This window comes from Leptodactylus fuscus, chromosome 6, assembly GCF_031893055.1.
Source record: "Leptodactylus fuscus isolate aLepFus1 chromosome 6, aLepFus1.hap2, whole genome shotgun sequence".
In the NCBI taxonomy this organism is placed as follows: Eukaryota; Metazoa; Chordata; class Amphibia; order Anura; family Leptodactylidae; genus Leptodactylus; species Leptodactylus fuscus.
Genome location: NC_134270.1, coordinates 17,768,034 through 17,785,950, shown reverse-complemented (window position 1 = coordinate 17,785,950; position 17,917 = coordinate 17,768,034). Strand labels below are relative to the sequence as shown.

At 44.0% G+C, this 17,917-nt stretch overlaps 1 protein-coding gene across 1 annotated transcript in view; it reads right to left on the bottom strand.

The window, feature by feature from the left end:
- Nucleotides 1-6,989: 6,989 nt before the first annotated feature.
- LOC142209933 (uncharacterized) overlaps nt 6,990-17,917 on the bottom strand; it is a 121,920-nt gene continuing 110,992 nt past the window's right edge. Inside the window, 2 exon segments of the mRNA XM_075278971.1 lie at nt 6,990-7,766; nt 15,138-15,148. Of these exon segments, the coding sequence (XP_075135072.1) occupies nt 6,990-7,766; nt 15,138-15,148 (788 nt within the window).

The window sequence follows — 17,917 nt, the reverse complement described above, 5'->3', positions numbered from 1 at the left end:
CGTGCGATTGTGGTGTTCATTGATCTTGAACTCTTTGCCAGTTTGCAAACTTTATTGGGATCCGTCACCTCGCTGTCCGGTCTACAGGACCTGGTAAGATTTAAAGCTGGTATGATGTCATGGTGACAGTGTTGCATGGTCTATTATCTCTCTCTGTAGGATATGTCATCCTCTACTACCCCTCCTGGGGATGGTAGGAGGAAAATCTCTTCCAAGAAGAAACATCTTTCCTGCTTCGATTGCGACACACAGCTCCCTGATGGTAGGTAGCGGCTTGAAAGGTTGTGCCCTGCGGGGTACTACTGGTCCTATAACTTGCCTATTTTCAGGCTATGAGTGGGCCCGTTGTCGCGGGTGCAGAGGTCCTCCACCGGTGGAGCCCTCTCCCAGAGATATGATGGCCTGGGTCAAGGAGATGGTGAGTTTGGGCATCGCTTGGGTAAATAGTTTTTCCCTTGCTTGTACTCTCCTTTTTGTTTTGCAGGATGATTCCCTCAAAGGGATCCATTGCACCTTGTCTCAGCTCACCAAGAGACCATGCTCTGAGCACCGTTCCTCGTCTCTCCCCCCCTTGGAACACTTGCGGGTGGCAGAGGATGATTCCTCCGAGGACGACTCAGTCATTTCCAGCAGACCTGCGTTCCATTATGAACAAACGGGCAGGCTGCTGAAGTCCATCCGGTCTACAGTGGGCCGAGATGTTGACGGGGAAGCCTCCACGTCTGCCTCTGGGGGACATATTGCCTTCCATGCGGACGCCACGCTGACCGACCTTATGGCGCAGCAGTGGAAACAGCCAGAGAAAGGACATTCGCTTTCCAGGATCTTCATGAGTTTGTTTCCTGTTTACACTTCCCAGTGGGATTCCTGGGGGCCTCCCCCGAAGGTGGATTTGGCCGTAGCAAAGCTGTCCCGCAGAACCCTGGTGCCCTTGGAAGATGGTTCAAATCTTCAGGACCCTCTGGATCGTAGGGCGGACTCCGTTCTGAAGAAGGTCTACTCAGCTTCCTCCGCGCAAGCCTCTGTGGCCATAGCCTCCTCTACGTTTGGTGACTTTTTGCGCAACCGCTTAGCCGCCTTGGAGCGGGATATAGACTCGGGCGTAGACAGAGATGAGATTCTGGCCTCTATGAAAAGAGTTCATAGGGCTGCAGATTATTTGGCGGAATCCTCCCGCCATCAATTAAAAATCTCCGCCAAATCTATGGCGTTGTCTACTGCGGCCCATAGACCCCTTTGGCTAAAGCCTTGGTGGGCAGATTTTGCGTCTAAAGCAGCTCTCTGTGCTCTCCCCTTTGAGCCGGGAAGGGTGTTTGGCCAAAGCTTAGACGCCATTATGGAGGGATTAGCTGAAGGTAGGGGAGGGTCCCTACCTCAAGCATCCAGGGGCAGACGTGCTCCCTCTAGAGGCAGAGGTTCTTCCTCTAATTATAAACTCCCTTCCCAACAACGGCGTTCTAGATATCGCCCTAGGGGAGCTGGTCATGGCGCTTCCAAAGAGGACACCAAGAGGAAGCCTGAGTTTTGACATGGGGCAGCTCCCTGTGGCCCCCCTTCCTGTGGGAGGACGTCTTTCCTCCTTTTCCAGAGCATGGTTCACCCATATCCAAGACCCATGGGTGTTGAAGATCATACAGCATGGGTATCACATCGAATTTCATCTTCCACCTCCAGATCGGTTCGTTTCAAACTCTTCCACCTTCTCAGCAGGCCAGTCTAGAAGCCTCGGTTGCCGAATATGTTACCAAGGGCACCCTGGAGAAGGTACCAGCCTCAGACCACGGTCTGGGAGTCTACTCCCCCGTCTTTCTGGTCCCCAAAAGGGGGCTGGAGGATGATAATAGATCTGAGGTACCTCAATCGGTTTATCAGGAAGAGGTCATTTCGAATAGAAACCGTGGATTCCGTGGCTGTGTTTCTTCAGCCAGGAGAGGTGATGGTTACCCTCGATTTGAAGGACGCCTATCTACATGTCCCCATTGCTCATTTCCACAGGAAGTTCCTCAGGATTGCCGTCGCTATGGCCGGCCACAGGGAGCACTATCAATTCACAGCTCTGCCATTCGGCATCACATCCGCCCCACTGGTATTCACCAAAGTGATTGCTCCGGTCGCCGCGGCCCTCAGACTTCAGGGTCTTTTCATCGTCCCTTATCTAGACGACTGGCTACTGAAAGCTCAGTCTCCTGCTGCCCTCCTCCAGCAGCTCAACCTTGCCATCAACTTCCTACAGGAGTTAGGATTATCAATTGGGAGAAGTCCGAAATCGTTCCATCCACCCGAAGAAAATTCCTCGGATTTATAGTGGATTCAGAAGCGATGCAGATCTTCCTCTCCAGTCCAAGGAAGGAAAGAATCCAAGCCAGTGCACGATTCCTATTGCTCACTCGGCAGGTAACCATCCGGACCGCCATGAGAGTCCTGGGCCTGATGTCATCCTCGGCCAGGGCGGTCCCTTGGGCTTTATGGCATTTGCGTCCTCTGCAGATGGAAGTGTTGAGAACCTGGAACAGATCTCCACGGGGATTGCACAAGAAGATCTGCCTTTCTCCCGCTACCCGTCTTTCCCTCAGATGGTGGATACACCTGAAAGACGGAAGGTCCACGGTCCCGACAGTGTGGACCCTGTTGACAACAGATGCATCCCAGTGGGGATGGGGAGCCCATTGTCAAGACAAAACTGTACAAGGACGATGGAGATGTCCGGAGCTGGGGTCATCCAATCTCAAGGAACTCAGAGCAGTGTACCTGGCCCTAGTACACTTTGCCCCAGAATTGAAAGGCAAGTCTGTCAAAATCCGGTCAGACAATATGACAGTGGTAGTCTATATAAACAAACAAGGGGGCACCAGATCACCAACCTTGCTGAGAGAGACGAATCTCATATTTGCCTGGGCGGAGAAGAATCTGGTCCAGTTATCCGCTGTTCACATAAAGGGCTCCCTGAACATAGTAGCGGATCAGCTGGGTCGGGGTATTACCGTATCAGGAGAATGGTCTCTCAATCCAGACGTATTTCAACAGATCGTCCAGAGATGAGGTCTCCCAGAGGTCGATCTTATGGCTACCCGACTCAACGCCAAGGTGGGGACCTTCTGCTCTCTGTACCAGGAGGACAATCCCTTGGCGGTGGATGCCCTGTCCATCCCATGGAGGTTCAGGCTGTTTTACATATTCCCTCCAATTCCAATCATACTGAAGGTATTGATAAAAATAAGACAGGACCAAGCCTCGGGAATAGCCATAATCCCGTTCTGGCCAAAAAGGGCTTGGTTTGCTCAGCTCATACAAATGAGTCAGGGCATATATTGGAGGCTTCCCCCACTCCCAGACCTGGTAACCCAAGGAGAGCTGAGATGCCAGGATCTGAGGAGACTCAACCTGACAGCCTGGAGGTTGACCAGTCCCTATTGAGAAATAGAGGACTGTCACAAGCCGTCTTGAAGACCCTATCCAGCGCCAGAGCAGATTCGACTAACAGGAACTACCGTCGAATAGGTAACATCTTTAATGCCTGGTGTCTGCAGAATCAAGTGGACTCCACCGATCCCCCTACGGAGGCGATCCTGGACTTCCTTCAAGACGGACTAGACAGAGGTCTTGCTGCGGCCACACTCAAGGTACACGTAGCGGCCCTGTCCGCCTATCTGGGGAGGCGTTTGTCTCAGGATTCCTTAGTGAGCACCTTTATTAAAGGGGCAACTAGGCTGAGACCGGTGGTAAACACCCCTGTCCACCAATGGGACCTTATTCCGGTCCTGAACGCCCTATGTGGCCAGCCATTTGAACCTCTGGAAGAGGTCTCCCTCAAGTCGCTAAAATGGCGCTGCTATTGGCAGTCACAACTGCCAAACGCGTTAGTGAACTACGAGCTTTGTCCGCTGAGGAGCCATATACCACCTTTTTCTCTGACCATGTACAGCTTAGGTTCCTCCCTGGGTTTCGTCCCAAGGTGCCATCTGCTGTAAACAGGAACCAACTGATTTCCCTTCCAGTATTTTTTCCGTTCCCTTCTTCTGCTGAAGAAGAAAGATGGCACAAGCTGGATGTGGTTAGATGCCTGCAGATCTACTTGCAGTGCACTCGCCCCTTTAGGCGGACTGAAAACCTGTTGATCAGCTACACGGGGAAAAACAAGGGCGCCAAAGCCGCCAAAACTACAATATCCCAGTGGGTTACCGAGACTATTAGAGTTGCCTATACCGCCCAAGGGCTGTCGGCTCCATCTTTCCTTCATGCCCATTCAACCAGGGCAGTGTCCACTTCACGGGCAGAAAGAAGTGCTTTGTCTGTGGACCAAATATGCGCAGCTGCCTCTTGGGCATCTGAATCCACCTTCATTCGGCATTACCGCCTGAAGGACCAAGTGGCAGATTCCACTGCCTTTGCCCAGACCGTTTTAAGTTCGGTCATGGGTTTGTCCCACCCATCTTGGGGACCTGCTTGCTATATCCCCACATTGTGCCGCTGGTACGGACGACAGGGAACAAGTGATTATGAAGATAATCTTGTTTCCCTTAGTCCTAACAGCGGCACAAGATTTCCCACCCTGGGAATCATATCTTATGTATAAAACTGTATATAAATGTTATGGAGGTACTTTTGTATTTACACGCAGAGGGGAGGTTCTTGTGCCCTCTTATAGGGCCTGCTACGCATTTGATTGGCTAATTAAATATCCGCCTGTCCTACCAGCACACAGGGGCAGAAATACCCCACATTGTGCCGCTGTTAGGACTAAGGGAAACAAGATTATCTTCATAATCACTTGTTCAAGAGTCTAATTGAGTCTCTCCGTCTGACCATTGGTCTCATGGTGAAACGCAAAAGAGAAAGACAGAGAGAGACCCCCTAGACAATCACAAAATTCCATCCAGAAATTAGAAACAAATTGTACACCCCGATCACATGCATTATTTTCTGGTATACCATGCAGCAGAAGTATGTGATTAATGAGGAGTGAAGCTAGGAGTCGAGCAATTGGAAGTTTCTTTAGGGGTATAAAATGACACATTTTAGAGAATCTGTCCACAACCACCCATATCAATGTTTTTGGACCACAATTTTTTAGGTATCGGAAGAGGATGGAAAAAGCTCTCTGTTTTCCTTCTAGGTACCTTCATCCTAGCACACGTCTTACAGGCAGAAACAAATTCATGAACATCTCGAGACAAGTAAGGCCACCAGTAATAGCGGGAGAGAAGTTATTTAGTACCAGCGACTTTCTTCCAAAACATGAAAATGAAGATTAGGTGGCACAAACAATTTTCCAGTGGGGGTATTTCTGGGAGCAAGATCTTGTGAATAAAACAACTAAAGTAGTAAGAACAGGAGTAATAGTGGCAAGAACCATTCCAGGGAGCAGGATATTTTCTGGAAAAATCCTTTGGGGCATCTCTTGCACCAAAACTACAAGATAGGGGAACTGCCAATATATTTTTAGTGCTTGAACAATAAGCCACAGCAAAGTTAAAATGTATGAAAAACAGTGCCCAACAAGCCTGCCTGGGAGACAGTCGCTTAGCACTGTACACATACAGTAAGTTCTTGTGATCAGTAAATACAGTGATCTGGTGTTTGGCCCCCTCAAGGAAATGTCTCCACTCCTCAAACGCTCATTTAATGGCTAGAAGTTCCCGATTATCTACACAGTAGTTGTGCTGCGAAGGGGAGAATTTCTTCGAAAAGGCAGCCACAGGTTGTAATTGTGTAAAATTGACAATACTGCACCAACCCCCACTTCAGAGACATCAACCTCAATAACAAATGTGCAATCTAAGTCTGGAGGCACTAAAGCAGGAGCCTCAACATAACATTTCTTAAGTCGCAAAAATGCCTTCTCAGCCTCAGATGTCCAATTGGTCAGATTGGCACCTTTCTTCATGAGATCTGTCAATGGCTTGACTATGGTAGAGAAATTTTTCATAAATTTTCGATAATAATTGAAAAAACCCAAGAAACATTGGTTGGAGGGGTATTTCCAGTTATTAATAGTCGAATAATCGTGACCTTGAGTGGATCCTTTGAACTCCGAACAGACATTTGGACAGTTTAGCAAAGAGACAGTTTTGATGCAAAAGTAGCAAAACACTCCTAACATGTTCAATGTGTGTGGCCCAATCAGGAGAGAAAATCAGAATGTCATCCAGATAGACAACCACATAATGGCCGAGCAAATCTCTAAAAATATCATTGACAAAGTGTTGAAAAAGTGCGCGTACATTACACAACCTGAAAGGCCTTACCAAATATTCAAAGTAACCTTTCAGGGTGTTAAAGGCAGTCTTCCATTCATCTTTTTCTTTAATCCAAATCAGATTGTAGGCCCCACAGAGATCAAGTTAAAAAAAAAAAAACAGCGAGTACCCACTATCTGATTAAAAAGATCAGGGATAAGAAGAAGATTTTTGACCATAATTTTATTAAAATTCCCGATGGTTAATGCATGGCCGCAATCCGCCGTCTTTTTTTTTTTTTTTTAACAAAAAAGAACCCAGCCCCCATGGGGGTGTTAGATGGATGGAAATGACCTTTAAGAAGACTATCCTGAATGTATTCTCGCATAGCCTCACTTTTAGGAGCAGAATGATTGAAGATCCTTCCTTCAGGGTATGTAGTTTCAGGAAAGAGTTCAATCCCATAATCGTAAAGTCTATGTGGGGACAAACCCTCAGCAGATTTTTTTCGTCCGCTGGGTCAACTTGGTGGGTTTATAAGTAAGACTTGATGGACTTGTATCTTTATCCATCCTTATCTACAATGTTCAGTATCAACAAAGTGACCACTAGACAGAGCTGCTATGAGATATTTCAGCAGACAGACTGGTCAGAGCCCCAGGGAAGTGGAGGAAAGAAATCTGACCGTCTTTAGTGGGAGGGCAGTAAGCAAAATGATCAGCGGGAAGCAGAGCAAGTAGCCATTTTATTAAACATCTCCCAAAATCTGACCAAGAAATGCAAAAGTAAAGAAGTTTTATGTTCTCCACATTGTTAATATGAATATGGCTTCTCCCCAATGTGAATGCTCTCATGTTTAACAAGATCTGATTTCTGGATAAAACATTTCCCACTTTCTGAACACGAAAATGGCTTCTCCCCAGTGTGACTTCTCTCATGTCTAACATAAGTTGATTTATAGCTAAAACATTTCCCACATTCTGAACATGAATATGGCTTCTCGCCTGTGTGAATTCTTTGATGTATAACAAGATATGATTTACCGCTAAAACATTTCCCACACTGCGAACATGAAAATGGCTTCTCCCCTGTGTGACTTCTCTCATGCGTTAGAAAACTAGTTTTGTATGCAAAACATTTCCCACACTGCAAACATGAAAATGGCTTCTCCCCTGTGTGAATTCTCTGATGTGAAACAAGATGTGATTTCTGTATAAAACATCTCCCACATTCTGAGCATGAAAATGGATGCTCCTCTCCTGTGTGACTTCTTTGATGTGTAACAAGATGTGATTTCTGGTAAAAACATTTTCCACATTCTGAGCATGAAAATGGTTTCTCTCCCGTGTGAAGTCTCAGATGTCTACCAAAATTTGCTTTATTACTAAAACATTTCCCACATTCTGGGCATGAAAATGGCTTCTCTCCCGTGTGACGTCTCTGATGTTTAACAAGATCTGATTTCTGATGAAAACACTTTCCACATTGTGAGCATGAAAATGGCTTCTCCCTTGTGTGAATTCTCCGATGTCTGACACATGCTGATTCATTGCTAAATCGTTTTCCACATTGTGAACATGAATATGGCTTCTCCTCTGTGTGCATTCTCTGATATACAAAACCCTTTCTGTAACTTTCATTTTCCATCATGGACTGTGATGGCTCTGAAGATCGGACCTGTATATAAAGATCAGATGATGGATCGTTGCTGTGAAAGGTGGATGGTATATCTGGGATAATGACATGTTCTTCATATGTATCTTGTGTGGTACCACCATCATCTGCTTTATAATCTGAAGATATGAAATGTCCTTGTGCGCTCCTGGTAAAGTTATCTGCTAAGAAGAAAAATCACTGTATTATTTTTGAATAATATTACCTTAAAATTTAAGCATTGTGCAAACGTTTTAGGCAGGGGCAGAAAAATAGTCAATAATACATAAAAGAAGCTAATATGAAAAAACATATGTGGGAACTACTGTATCAAATATCCAAAGAAACTACCACACATAGAATTATAATAAAATATAATAAATGTTATTAATATCCACCAAAAAATCTACAAAAAGACATGTAACATACAGAAAAATTGAATTCAGAATACATACAGGGAATAAATCAATGTACTAGTATACCAAAACAATGGAGGAGTAAGTGACAAAGTTAATACAATAACAAAAAGTACTATGGAGTGGTGTAAGTAATTACCGGCAAGTCTATAACACAAAAATGTGTATGCTACGCCATCACAATTATAGTAGAATAAATAAGAAACACCACTTCATCAGTAATATCCTCCATATAAAACTTAGCACACACCTACACTGTCAGGGATGCATCAGATTAGCTCCAAATTTATTTTGCTGCAGGACAATGACCACAAAAATTCAGTCAATGTCAATAAAAACTATCTTCAGTGTAGAGAAGAACAAAAGGTCCTCGAAGTGATGATCTGGTCCCCAAAGAGCCCTGACCTCAACTTCATTTAGTTTGTCTTGGATGACATGAAGAGAAAGGATTGGAGCAAGCCTACATCCACAGAAGATCAGTGCTTAGTTCTCCAAGATGGTGGGAGCAGAGCAACCTCCCTGCCGAGTTCCTTCAAAAACTGTCTGCAAGTACCGAGATTCTAGAAAAGCTCTGACCTCAACTTCATAAAGTCTGTCAGGAAATACATGAAGATACAGAAGAATTGGAGCAACCCTACATCCACAGAAGATTATGTACTTAATAGTAAATTACTGGGTAAGACTGCCACTGAAAAAGACTTGGGAATTTTTGGTGGACAGTAGGGTTGAGCCGATCTTGAGATTTCAGGATCGATTTCAAAATCCGATTTCCGATCATTTTCCAGCCGATCCCGATCGTGAAATTTGCTCGATCTCCGATCGGGATCCGATCTTTTCCGATCCCGATCCTCAACCCTAGTCAATGCTTCTCTATGGGAAAAGTCACTTGAGAGTTGAGCTGATCTTGAAATAATCTCCAACCTCGATCCCGCTGGAAAATATCGGGTCGGAATTCCGATCACGATTGTGAAATTTACTTGATCACCGATCAGAATCCGATCTTTTCAGATCCCAATCGCTCAACGCTAGTGGACAGTAAGTTTACCTTTAGTGACCAGTGCCAGGCAGCTACTGCCAAGGCAAATACAATTATGGGATTCATCAAAATGGGCCTATACTCTCATGACAAGAACATAGTTATGCCTCTATGAAAATCCCTTGTAAGGCCACACTGACTATTGTCCAGAATTTTGGGCCTTAGTGTACAAGAAGGACATAACTAAACCAGAAAGAGCAGAGAAGGCCACCAAGATTATTACAGGGAATGGGAGAACTACAGGGCAGAGACAGATTAACTAATTTGGGGTTATTCCATTTAGAAAAAAAAAAGACATCTAAAGGGAGACCTAATAACAATGTACAAATACATGAAGGGACAGCACAAAGAACTTTACGATGCTTTTTTTTTACACCTAGGCCTGTGACAGTGACAAGGTGACATACTCTACATCTGGAGGAAATAACATTTCACCAGCAGCATAGACAGAGATTCTTTACTGTAAGAGCAGTAAGACTGTGGAGCTCACTATCACAGGATAGTGGTAATAATGGATCCATAGTTCAAGCTCAAAGAGGGCCTGGATGCTTTTCTCGAACAGAAAAATATTACAAGTTTTAGACTTTGGTAAGGAAAAGGTGATCCAGGATTTTATACTGATTGCCAGATTGTAGTCAGGAAGGAATCTTTTCACTGGGCATAGGGCAATTGCCATAAGCCACATGGGTTTACTTTGCCTTCCTCTAGATCAACACTGTGGGGTTATTGGTTGAACTTGATGGACTGGTGTCTTCATCCAACCTATAATGTAAACAGGATCCTATTTAGTGGATACTACTCACCTGGGCGATCACCTGTACGAATCTCCTCCTTACACTCCTCATCACCCCTCACATATGTCTCCGGAGTATTAATATTGTTCAGATCTTTACCCAGATACAAAAGCTGTGAAACAAATATTGTAAAAGTCACCAGACGGATGGAGAAGTCACGTGGGATGTTTTATAGGAGAAGAAAAGATCATTCATTATCATGACCACCAAAAGTGACAGCAGGAGTCATCTGACCAAATAGCTGCAGGTCTCCTGGATAAATCCACCATGTTGGTTCCTTATTCCAACCAGCAGCCTCCATAGCCAGAAAACTGTGAGAAGATCCAGACAACATGTCATGTCTAGGGTCAGCTTTATCCTGCCATCTCCACCTTTCTCATTACATAACGCGTCGCGTTTTTTGATGCGTTTTTTTACACGTGTAAAAGATTTAATTGAAGTACTAAAATATGCTCGCGTTAACTCCGTGTGCACGAACCCTAATACTGTGGGATAAAACCAGACTGACCACGAGACCTGTACAGCCCTTCTACAGGGCAGAGGAAGATTTCATGTCACCTTATCTCCATCTACCTGATCATCCTGGAGGACATTTTCTTCCTTACAGTCCTGTGGTAGAAGAGGACTGGGACATCTCTCCGGTGATGTTCTCTTACTGGATGGAACTGGAGGAAACACATACAGGGACTGAATTCATTCTTTCCATACAGATAATGAGAGGCTGTGTGTATTTAGTCATGTCTATTACCTGCTGATGTGAGGGGCTGCTGATCCTCCATCATCACCTCCTTGTACACATCTTTGTGTCCTTCTAAATACTCCCACTCCTCCATGGAGAAATAGACAGTGACATCCTGACACCTTATAGGAACCTGACAACACAATGATACAGTCATCACCAGATCCCTTCATAGCGCTCCTGTATAATGTCCCAGCATTCCCAGCAGTGTCACCTCTCCAGTCAGCAGCTCAATCATCTTGTTGGTGAGTTCTAGGATCTTCTGTCTATTGATCTCCTCCTGTATCAGGGAGTGAGGTGGAGGCCCTGGGATTGGACTCAGGGTTTTCCCCCATCCTTCAGATACAGGAGCCTGACAGCGCCCACTAGAGGTCTTCTTCACTACTGTGTAATCCTGTTTATGGAGAGACACATTAATAAATATCACTCCATCCATTCCCAGAGTCCCTCACCTCTCCAGTCATATCATCTGTTATTACTATAGATAAGAATGATGTAATGTGACATCATCAGAATCTCTCACCTCTCCAGTAAGCTGGTGCAGGATCTCTAAGGTGAGATTTAATATATTCTCTGCCATCTTGTCTCCAAGGTGTCCTTAGAGAGGATGCTATATTGTAGGAACCTGAAAGTGATAAAGAACATAATAAGTACAGCCCTAATATATCCTGGGACTTTGTTTCTTATTTTGAGTCCCTTTATGTCCCAAGATATCCCATAGCGTGTTTGACCACAAAACACTTAGCATTAAAGGCATTGTTCCATTAAGGACACTTATCCACTATCCACAGAACAGAGGGTAAGTGATCGCTGGGGTCGGGCCTCAGGATATAATTTTTTCACCACACAGTGGTCTTTTCTGGTCCACTGTATCTTACAACCAGACTCCACATACAATATTTGGCTGGAGGTAGCAATAAATCTTCATGGTTATGTCTCTGGTTAGCCATGTATTACTATAGCACATGCACTGATTGGCTGACTAGTAGCGCCTCTCTACAGTACAGTGTGGTACTACATTTTCATCTCTTTCCTTGCTCCTTTGGACACCACGTAAGAACATTTCCATGTTATTTTTTATATGCACTGTATACATTTCTTGGCACTTGAAAGAACTCTTATTAAAGGCTTTCAGAATGGTCATTTTAATCTTCTAATGCACCCTGCTATAGCTGTAAGTATATATAGAAATAAATTTCTGTTGTCTGAGCCCTGAGTGGGAAGGGGTTAAAAAGAAGAACTGAAATATGGTCCTTAAAATGACAGATAGCAACGGATCCCAACTAAAATGGGGTCATTGTTTTTTAAGGCCCCATTCGCATGGGGAGCGGATGGGTGGATTTTGGCCCCGAGAGTGTCACAGCAAGCCGGGTCACTCTCGGGCCAAAATACGCCTGCCATGACTGTCGCGGCTTCCGACAGTCGCGGCTTCCCCCTCTGGAGTAGGCTCAAATGAATGGGCCCATTCCAGAGGGTGCTGGACGACGGGGCTGAATCAAGCTCATTTCTTTTTTCCATGAGTGGCAAGTAGCCTGGTGGTCTACATAGACGTCCATTGTGAGGGGGTGGATTACGACATGGATTCAGCGCCATAATCTGCCCCCTCTTTACCCATGTGAACTAGCCCTAATAGATATCACCATATGAAAAAGCCAAACTTGCATTAAGTTTTTCATCCATGAATGGAGACTCTGATGTGAATGTGAATGTAGCCTTAAAGGGAGTCTATCATTAGTATTATGCAATTTTAACTAATCCCATCAGTATACAGCTCTTAGAAAGTCTATATTAGACATACATCTCCAGAAGAAATCCATTCCTCTATTTTTTTTTAAAAAACTAAACACTTTGTCCTATATGCAAATGAATCTTCTTGGAGCACAGGGGGGCGTTAGCACTTTGGCTTCGGGCCAGCATACAGTGCATGCTCCGTGCGCCACCTTAGATTTCTTCTTATACGAATTTACTGCGCCTGCTTGTGTAGTTCAAAAATAATTGTAAGACATAGTAAAGAGGAAGAGGCCGAACCTGAAGAAGGGGCAGTGAAGAAGGATCATTGCTGATGACTTGGGTGTGCTCGGAGCTCTGGGGTAACACCCCCTGTGATCCAAGAAGATTCATTTGCATATAGGATCAATTGGTATTTTTGGAAAAACAGAGGAATGTATTTCTTCGGGAGAGGTAACGGCTTTATAATGATGGGATTAGTTAAAATTGAATAATATCAATGATAGACTCCCTTTAACAGACAGCCATAAAAAAATATTCACAACACAATATATCACTGACATTATACTCCATATAAGTGAAAAAGTTCTGGCTCTTGGAATACGGCGAAGAATTAAATCCAAAATAGGCTTAGTAATAAGACTTCCTAGTAATGAAAGGGTTAATGCTACATGCGCCCCAGTAATCCAGGCAGTGACATACCTCCACCTATACAGACTGTATACTATATATACTTGGTAAAGGACCTGTGATGATGTCATGACCATGTGATCAGTCACATATGTGGGAGGAGTCAGGCTGTGCTGCTGGAGGAGCACAAGGACCTTTGATGTCATGTGATCAGTCACATGGGGATGACTCCTCCCATGGGGTTGACACCTCACATGAGGTGTTACCGAGGTTACATGCTGAGTGTATACAGGACTGCTGTGCTGGTTGTGGTCGGTGCTGGATGAGCTGGAGATAGTTTGATGGAGGGGGTGAATTGTGTCCATGTAGGGGCTCAGAAATTGAATCCTTATGTTAATAATCTGAATTTTATCAGCTTGAATTCCCAAATTTTTCTCCCTCTGTTGTTGATGAAGAGACCTTTTGGGAAGGTTTGTGTAAGTGTTCTCAGATCAAAGCCAGATTCTTTTTCTCCAATGTAACGCCTTCCACATTTGTAGAGAACAACCATGACTGCTTCAGTGTGACGACACCACCCGCGGCGCTGAATATCCTCTCTGACACTGGAGAGCGGAGAAGACAGTGCAAGGTGAAGCAGAAGACCATGGGGCCGAAGCTCACGGTATCTGATCAGACCTACAGCTGTCAGGCGTCTGCTTGGTGACAGATGAGAAAATATCCCGATCATTCGCCTGTTTGCCCCCATTTTGCAAAGGAAAAAAAAATTCCCATTTTTCTTAAACCCAAAGAAACTATAAAGTAATGAGAATGAAAAATGGATCAACTTTTTTTCTTTTTCTTTTAAGATTGTGATAACAGATAAGTAACTATTATTTATCATCTCCAGGTTCTGGTAATTGGCCCGTTATTATTTTAGCACGTTCTCGTTTATTGAAAAATCTTTAATTGATTTCATGAAAACGTAGAAATTATTTTGAGTAAAGATGAATAAGAATACATGTAGATATAAAAGAAAACGAAAGTCACATGACAAATCACTTCTCAGATTATACAATATTTCCTAATGTCAAATTTGTTAAGTTACCCAATTGCTGCAACGACAGATAATAAAAGAGGAGGTATCTGCATTTATGTATCTTGGAAGGATGGGATTATACAGAGACTGTTATATAGATTGTTAGGGAATTTCTAGATGAGCAATTCCCCAGTAACTGCTGCTGGAGCCTGGAAGGAAGGAAAATTACAGAAACGGTGAGTCCTAGTACTGAACCCACCCCCAGTCCCTGCCTATTTGCCTCAACTACTGTATTCGATAGAAGACAACTTGGTGAAAGTCCCTTCCTATGATGTAAGTGAGAACATAGAATGCAGAGAAAATAACAATAAACGAGTGGTCAGGCTAGCCAAGAGGGTCGGAAGCAGATGAGCAGCAAAGTACAGAATCAGAATCCAAGACAGTAGTCACAAGAAAAAGCCAAGGGTCAAGGATATAAATATAAACAGCAAACTGGATACAGCCACCATGCACAGAAAGGCAATAGCAAGTATTAGGGAGTAGTCTGGAAATGTACATAAAGGAATCCGCCATAGACTTGATTGGCCAGGAGGAATGTCAATCAAAATCTACTAAGTTAACTCCAAAATGACCAAAGGAAATAGAGCACTGTCTAGATTGACATACAGCAACAAATACTCAGCTGTGCTACAACAAGTGCATAGGATCAAAAATGAACATGCCTCCTGCGCCGAAGCGTGCGACCACCAGCCCTCACAAGATGAACCAGCTTTCAAAGGATTCTGTCGATGGAACAGTCTAATGAAATGTGGGGCATGACTATCTTTACCAGAAACCCACGTACGCTCCTCAGGGACATAACCCTTCCAGTGTATGAGGTACTGGACAGAATTCTGCACCCAATGGGAATCTAGGGTCTTCTCCACCTCGTACTCAAGTTCTCCTTGAACCACCTGATGGACTGGATGATGTTAGGACAGGTGTGACAGATTATTTCTAAAGAGACTTGTGGAAAACATGGTGAATACGGAAAGAACTGGGAAGTTGTAATTTAAATGAGATTGGATTTATGACCTCGGTAATGACATACGGCCCAATGTAACATGGTGGAAATTTCCAAAACGGAACCCTAAGATGCAGATTCTTAGTGGACAACCAATCTCGATCTCCCACCTTGTACTCAGGACCAGCTAAACGTCTTTTATTTGCCTGTTGATAAATGCTTTGTGATACTCCTGGGCTTTTACAGGCTCAGCAGATCCTGGGCCCAGACTGTGCACAGTTGTTCATAAATTTGTTCGGTGATGAGATTAACCTATTCAGTGCTCCAGAGAGGCAAGTACCAGAGATTAAAACCATAGTTGCAATAAAATGGAGACATTTTAGTGGTTGCATTCTCTCTGTTATTTATTGCCAACTCTGCTAGGGGGAGAAACCTTCTTCACTTTTCTTGAGCATTGGACACAAAACATCTCAAAATATTGTTCAAGAGTCTGATTGAGTCTCAGGTTGAAAAGCAGAAGAGAAAGACAGAGAGAGACCCCCAGACAACCACAAAATTCCTTCCAGAATTTAGAGACAAATTGTGCACCCTGATCAGATACAATATTTTCTGGTATACCATGCAAGAGAAGTATGTGATTAATGAGGAGTGTGGCTAGCAGTCGAGTAATTGGAAGTTTCTTTAGGGGTATAAAATAACACATTTTAGAGAACCTGTCCACAACCAACCATATCAATGTTTTTGGACCACGGTTTTTTAGGTATCGGAAGAGGATGGAGAAGGCCTTCAGTACCTTCATCCTAGCACACGTCTCACAGGCAGAAACAAATTCATGAACATCTAGAGACCAAGAAGACCACCAGTAATTGCGGGTGAGAAGGTATTTAGCACCAGGGAAGCTGTGATGTCACGCTACAGTTGAACCACGAAGATGAAGACTAGCTGGCACAAACAGTTTTCCAGTGGGGGGTATTTCTGGGAGCAAGATCTTGCGAATTAAACAACTAAAGTAGTAAGAACAGGAGAAATAGTGGCAAGAACCATTCCAGGGAGCAGGATATTTTCTGAAACATCCTTTGGGGCATCTCTTGCACTAAAACTACAAGATAGGGGATCTGCCAGTATATGTTTAGTGCCTGGATCCCCGCTCACACTGTACAGCGTGATAGGCACTGCTGTGGAGAAGGGCGTCCCTGGCTAACTGTCAGAAACGCCCTTCTGACTGTAAAGCGCTACGGTACCGGGACCGATAGCGCTTTACCCGGGGCACAGATCTGGAAAGCCACCAGTGAACTGAATTCAGCGCACTGTCAGCTTTCTAGCAGTATATGGAACTTCCTGTGCCCAATCTGATGAAAGGTCCTCTTTAATGGCTAGAAGTTCCCTATTACCTACATAATAGTTGCACTGCAAAGGGGAGAATTTCCTCAAGAAGAAGGCCACAGGCTGTAAACGTGTAAAGTTTTCAGAGACCTGAGACAACACTGCACCAACCCCCACTTCAGAGACATCAACCTCAATAACAAGTGCACAATCTAAGTCTGGAGGCACTAAAGCAGGAGCCTCAACATAACATTTCTTGAGTAGCACAAATGCCTGTTCAGCCTCAGAAGTCCAATTGGTCAGATTGGCACCTTTCTTCATGAGATCTGTCAACGGCTTGACTATGGTAGAGAAATTTTTAACAAATGTTCGATAATAATTGGAAAAACCCAAGAAACATTGGTTGGAGGGGTATTTCCAGTTATTAATAGTCGAATAGTCGTGACCTTGAGTGGATCCATACAAAAAGAGTCGGGAGTAATGACGTAACCGAAGAAGGTGACCTTTGGAGTCCGAACAGACATTTGGACAGTTTAACAAAGAGACAGTTTTGATGCAAAAGTAGCAAAACACTCCTAACATGTTCAATGTGTGTGGCCCAATCAGGAGAGAAAATCAGAATGTCATCCAGATAGACAACCACATAACGACCAAGCAAATCTCTAAAAATATCATTGACAAAGTGTTGAAAAAGTGCGCGTGCATTACACAACCTGAAAGGCCTTACCAAATATTCGAAGTAACCTTTCAGGGTGTTAAAGGCAGTCTTCCATTCGTCTTTTTCCTTAAATCCAAATCAGATTGTAGGCCCCACGGAGATCAATTTAAAAAAAAAAAAAAAAACAGCGAGTACCCACTATCTGATTAAAAAGTTCAGGGATAAGAGGAAGATTTTTGACCGTAATTTTATTAAAATTCCCGATAGTTAATGCATGGCCGCAATCCACTGTCGTTTTTTTTTTGGTTTTTTTAACAAAAAAGAACCCAGCCCCCATGGGGGTCTTAGATGGATGGACATGACCTTTAAGAAGACTATCCTGAATGTTTTCTTGCATAGCCTCACTTTTAGGAGCAGATTGATTGAAGTTCCTTCCTTCAGGGTATGTAGTTTCAGGAAAGAGTTCAATCCCATAATCGTAAAGTCTATGCAGGGACAAACCCTCAGCAGATTTTTTTGGTTCGCTGGGTCAACTTGGTGGGGTTATAAGTAAGACTTGATGGACTTGTATCTTTATCCATCCTTATTTACAATGTTCAGTATCAACAAAGTGACCATTAGACAGAGCTGCTATTAGATATTTCAGGATCCCATACAGATAGACTGGTCAGAGCCCCAGGGAAGTGGAGGAAAGAAATTTGACAGTCTTTAGTGGGAGGGCAGTAAGCAAAATGATCAGCGAGAAG